Source organism: Halyomorpha halys, unplaced genomic scaffold (assembly GCF_000696795.3).
Source record: "Halyomorpha halys isolate HHAL.00 unplaced genomic scaffold, Hhal_1.1 Scaffold645.1, whole genome shotgun sequence".
Classification (NCBI taxonomy): Eukaryota; Metazoa; Arthropoda; class Insecta; order Hemiptera; family Pentatomidae; genus Halyomorpha; species Halyomorpha halys.
This window is the reverse complement of record NW_027110730.1, coordinates 143254-145069: the sequence shown is the minus strand read 5'-3', so window position 1 is coordinate 145069 and position 1816 is coordinate 143254. Positions and strand designations below refer to the sequence as shown.

The 1816-nt window shown below is 36.9% G+C and overlaps 1 protein-coding gene across 1 annotated transcript; it reads left to right on the top strand.

Annotated features, from left to right (window-relative positions):
- Positions 1-473: 473 nt before the first annotated feature.
- Positions 474-1235, top strand: LOC136796107 (uncharacterized). The gene has a single exon (XM_067048843.1). It carries the CDS (start codon positions 474-476, stop codon positions 1233-1235), a length of 762 nt encoding a protein of 253 aa, XP_066904944.1.
- Positions 1236-1816: the final 581 nt, after the last annotated feature.

Sequence of the window (1816 nt, the reverse complement as noted above, 5' to 3'; positions counted from 1 at the left end):
TGAGAATGTGCCTAACGGTGAGATTCGTGAGCGATACATTTAGTGAGAATGTGCCTAACGGTGAGATTCGTGAGCGATACATTTAGTGAGAATGTTGGTGAGATCGTTTCCACAGTAGCGACAAATCGGTCCATTTTCTTGTTTCATGAGACGCCCTTGGATGAGTCGAGTATGGCTTATGCGAAGACGGGTTAGAACCACATCTTCTCTCCGTAGCAGATTCAAATTCCTGGTTGAAATTTTCACTGTCTGCTGGACCATTCTTAACTTTTTGTCTCTTGTGATGAACCATCCGGTCCTGGGATTGAACATTTATTGGTAAATATAACATAATTTGGTCATCCGCGCCTTGGATTAAACATTTATTGTTAAATGTGTTCATAATTTTGGTCCTCCTAGGATATAGACATTTATTTGAAATTTTGTTCATTATAATTTTATTGTTTATATTAATAGTTGTTTTAAGGTAAGTAATGGGGCCCAAAGCGAATAAAAATAGAATTCAGTTGTCAGAGCTCGAAAACGAGTTAGAGGATTTAGCTCAGGACATAAAAGATACTAGGAATATTGGATTTTCCTGCTCAGAAAATTCTGAAAAAATAAATTTATTTGAAGCTCGATTATCTAGGTTCGATAGCACTTATGACAAATTCCAGGGGTGCTTTAAAGAAGCAAAATATTTAGCTAAAATTTTGGAAGATGAATCTATCTCGCGATTTTACCTTTTTCGATCCGAGACTAGAAATCTGTATTATGAGGCTTTGTCCTTTGGGATCGCTGGGGAAACAACCGCCGTCAGTCAATCAGTGATCAAAAATAGTAATCAGTTGGAATTTGAACCAAGCATTAAATTACCGACCATAAATCTACCAACATTCAATGGACAAATTTCTGATTGGGTTTCGTTCAAAGACACTTTTATTTCATTAATTCATAATAATGTAAACTTGAGTGAAATACAAAAATTTCATTACCTTAAGTCCGCTTTAAAGGGTACAGCGCTACAATCTATAGCGGGTATTCTGACAACTTCTGATGGTTCTGAACAAGCCTGGGCAGCTCTGGTACAGAAGTATGACAATAAACGAATTCATGCCACTAATTATTTGATTAATATCTTCGGGTTCAAACCTATAATGAAATTTGAATACCAATCATTAGAAAATTTCGCTGAGAGAGTGCGACAGCTTTTAGAAATAGGAATCTTAAGGACCCTTCCGGATTCATATTATTGACGTTCTGTCTGAGATTATTAGATTTTAAATCACGTGAGTGTTTTGAAACTGAAGTTGGTTCTGTAGCAGACATGCCAACCTTTGAAGATTTTTTTCAATTTCATCCAATGTCAATCCATACAATTGCAAACCGACAATCCAACTTCGAATTTCGGTTTAAATGTGCAACATCCACCGCCCCACAGGTTTCAAAATATTACGAAAAGGGTCTTAATGTCCACTGATGTGTCCATAATACATAATAGTTGTCCTTTGTGCCGAGAAAGACACCGCTTGTATAGGTGCCCACGTTTTCGCTCAATGGAACCTAAACAACGGTTAGATAAAATTCGACCGCTAAATTTATGTTATAACTGTTTGATGCCCAGTCATTACGCCAATAGATGCCCTAGCTCCAGTTCTTGTAATCAATGCGAAAGGCGACATCATTCGTTGTTGCATTTTCCAACATCTACATATAGGCGAACGAATGACGGGTGTAGGAAAGTTCCTAACACGTACATTTAAAGATTTATTGTATATATGTATATGTAGTTGACCGTAAAAATTGATATATAGGAAGATGGTCAGGGTTGCGGTCA